Consider the following 3,285-nt stretch of genomic DNA (forward strand, 5'->3'; position numbering starts at 1 on the left):
TTTTTTTAGTTTGTCCCATTCACTTGAATGCAACATTTTTCATCATGAGTGACATCCATTTCTATGCAGACGACTTCATGTTGTTTATCTCCAACCATCTCCATGTTACAGCAACATGTCACATGACCTCTACTCCTCTGTTTACATCCCAGCCTTTTCCACACATTTCCTCTGAATGGAAATCTGTCACGTCGTGTCAAATGTGTTTTCATCAAACTCTTGTAAGACATGAACACATCGGATCCAAGACTGTCTGAGGAGATGAAGAGCTCCACAGCTGTTTGAGCTGGAGACCAGATGTTTTTACTGTGTGAACTAAAGTCTGTGTTCATCAGTATCACTGCTCTCACTCCAATAACAGAACAAATCACAGAGATGTGGAACGAGTCTGTACACATTCTGACATCATAAACATGAAGTACAAATTACATTCAAGTCACACACTAGTCCTTAGTGTACTGTCAGTCCATGTGGGTGAGAGGGAGTCATTCAAACCCTCTCTCCCTCAACCTGAATCATCACTCATTTGAAAATGCCGGTACACTTTTACTATTTTATATTTAATCAACTCCAACAAGGCTGGTCATTCATCTGCCGATATGCTTGGAATTGAATCAGTGCTCTTAAAATAAAAGAGGATAAAGATGTGTTCATATTCACAAGAGTCATAGTGATCAACAGTTACATTAATAAACACCTGCAACTGGTTCTAACTCCCTTAACCAGACTCAATTAATTTACAGATTAATTTCAGTGGTAAAGCATTTTTCCTGTTTGTTTTCCTATTGTTAATATTTACATTTGTTCCCTGAATTAGAAATGAACCAAGTTTTGCAAAGAACGAGATTTTTTGATCTGAACAGTTTGACTGACAGGACAGATGATCAGAGGGATGGAGTTTCTACCTCCATTATTGAGATCAGGACTGAAGAATGGGTGTAGTTTGTCAGTGAAGCAGCAGCCAGTGAAGGAGTAGATGAGAGCTGCAGCATCTATGTCATAAAAGGAGACCAGACCCTCCTCATAATCCACAAACACCCCCACCTTCTCAGGACCAGACCTCAGATGAAGACGGACATCAGGACCAACGCCAGCTTTGTACTCATTTCCATTTTTGAAAAATATCGTCCAGTTACCATCCTGAGGACTTAGTAGGATTTCTCTCTTCCTGCTGACCGACTCTCTGGCCACTCCCACAATCCAGTCAGTTTTTCCTTTGACCTGAACCTCAAAGTAAAATCTGCCTGAAGAGAAACTCTGTTTTCCTAAAACACTGGTACATCTATCAAACCTCTCTGGGTTGTCTGGGAGATTCTTCATCACATCACCACAGTGAACTTGTTTTCCATCATCAGACAGGATAAGCCATGGATTTGCTGTATCAGGATCCAGAGTCACATCCACTGCAAACTGCTGGACCCTCTTCATCTCAGCCTTCATCATCTTCTTCTTCATCTGTCCACGGAGCGTCTCCTCCAGCTGAGACACAGCTCTCACCACAGTCCCCTCATATGATGGTGGACGGACTCTGACCTGTGTCCAGTCCTTGGTGGGTGGAGCAGCTTTCAGGGATGGGAAGCTTTGGGGGAGGTGGAGGTGGTCTTCAGAGAGTGAGAGCTGCTTCACCTCAGTGCTTCTCTTCTCCAGCTCAGAGATTTCCTGTTCCAGCTCTGTGATGAAGTCTTCAGCCTGTTTCTCTGAGCTTTTCTGTTTCTCTTCGATCTCCTTGATGAGCTGCTTCAGGCCTCTGTCAACAGACTCCTTCAGAGCAGTGAAGACCTCAACACCTTCTGCTTTCTCTCTGTCTGCAGCAGCTTTACTGATCTTCACTGACTGTTTCATCTCCTCAATCTTCAGTCGTCTCTTCTGGATCATCTGCTGAGTTTCAGCCTCTGTCTTCTGCAGCTCTGCCTTCTTTCCTTCATATTCTTCTCTCAGAGGAACAAACTCATGAGTCTTGTGGTCTAAAACAGAGCAGAGCACACAGACACATGTCTGGTCGGTCTGACAGAACAGCTCCAGAGGTTTATCGTGCTTCCTACACATCCTGTCCTCCAGGTTCTCCACAGGCTCCATCAGCTGATGTCTCTTCAGACCTGACAGTGTCAGATGAGGCTCCAGGTGAGTCTCACAGTAGGAGGTCAGACACACCAGGCAGGACTTCAGGGCCTTCAGTTTGGTTCCAGTGCAGACGTCACAGGGAACTTCTCCTGGTTTGGAAACGTGTTGCTCTGAGCTGCTGCTGCTGGTTTTCTGTTGAGCTTCACATCTGAACTGAGCAACAACCTCAGAGATGAACGTGTTGACATGCAGCTCAGGTCTTATTTTGAAAACCTTGTTACACATCGGACACTGACACCTGTCACTAACGTCCCAGTGCTGAGTGATGCAGCTCTTACAGTAGTTGTGTCCACATGGTGTAGTGACTGGATCAGTGAAGACATCCAGACAGATGGAACACAGGAACTGATCTTCAGACCTCAGGTTGCTGGCAGCAGACATGTCTACACACTGAGGGAGAGAAAACAAACATTCATTTAAAATAATGTTCTGTGTCTTTAAGACTGTGGTTCTCTACCTGGGGGACGGGGCCGTCCTGTTGACCTGTTTATTTCCCTAAAGTTCAACATGGATCCTTCTTCATCAGTTCTTCTGGTCTCATTGTTAATGACTGATAGAAATATTGGCTGAAGGACTGTGAAGCTTTTCCACCTGTAGGGGGCGTGGTGGAGGAAGTTTGAGAAGCTCTGATTAAAAATTTTCCGAGGGACATTGTGTAGTAATTACTCCCATCTAGCATTGTGGTTGTATATTGCAAGCAACTTAATCGTATTTTTCATGCTGCATTCACGTGAAATTGGGCAGACGGCAGACGGACGACAGCCGCTGCACGTAACGGCATAAACAAGCCTCTGTGTAAACAAGTGGTCCGTCAGCACGAGGCAAAACAATACACGTGACAATATGTTGTCATGGCGATGTCGTATTGTTTACCTGACCCACGTTTTACCGGCTTTCTCTCGACTTCTGTGACTAAAATGACATCTGGTTTGTTAGCGACGGCCGTCTGCCCGACTGCAGGTGAATGCAGCATCAGTGTAACGCTCCATTCCTTTTCACTGCGTTACCGCGGTGACTTTTCACAGACGCCACCTCGACCTGAGCCGAAAGCTCCGGTGTCTCCGCTGAATTTCCGTGGTTTCCTACCGTCACGCTGCCACTGAACGTAAAAACATGGCAACACGACATGGCAGCCAGCACCGAGCTTACCCGCTCCATGGAGAT

General features: G+C 45.6%; 1 protein-coding gene across 1 annotated transcript; it reads right to left on the minus strand.

The window, feature by feature from the left end:
• Positions 1 to 813: 813 nt before the first annotated feature.
• Positions 814 to 2,751, minus strand: LOC146992463 (E3 ubiquitin-protein ligase TRIM21-like). Its single transcript, XM_085790685.1, has one exon. The coding sequence runs from the start codon at positions 2,500 to 2,502 to the stop codon at positions 814 to 816; it is 1,689 nt and encodes a 562-aa protein (XP_085646811.1). The 5' UTR covers positions 2,503 to 2,751.
• Between the last annotated feature and the right edge of the window lie 534 nt (positions 2,752 to 3,285).

Source organism: Trachurus japonicus, chromosome 1 (genome assembly GCF_045865225.1).
Source record: "Trachurus japonicus isolate A0001 chromosome 1, Traja_1.0".
NCBI classification, from domain to species: Eukaryota; Metazoa; Chordata; class Actinopteri; order Carangiformes; family Carangidae; genus Trachurus; species Trachurus japonicus.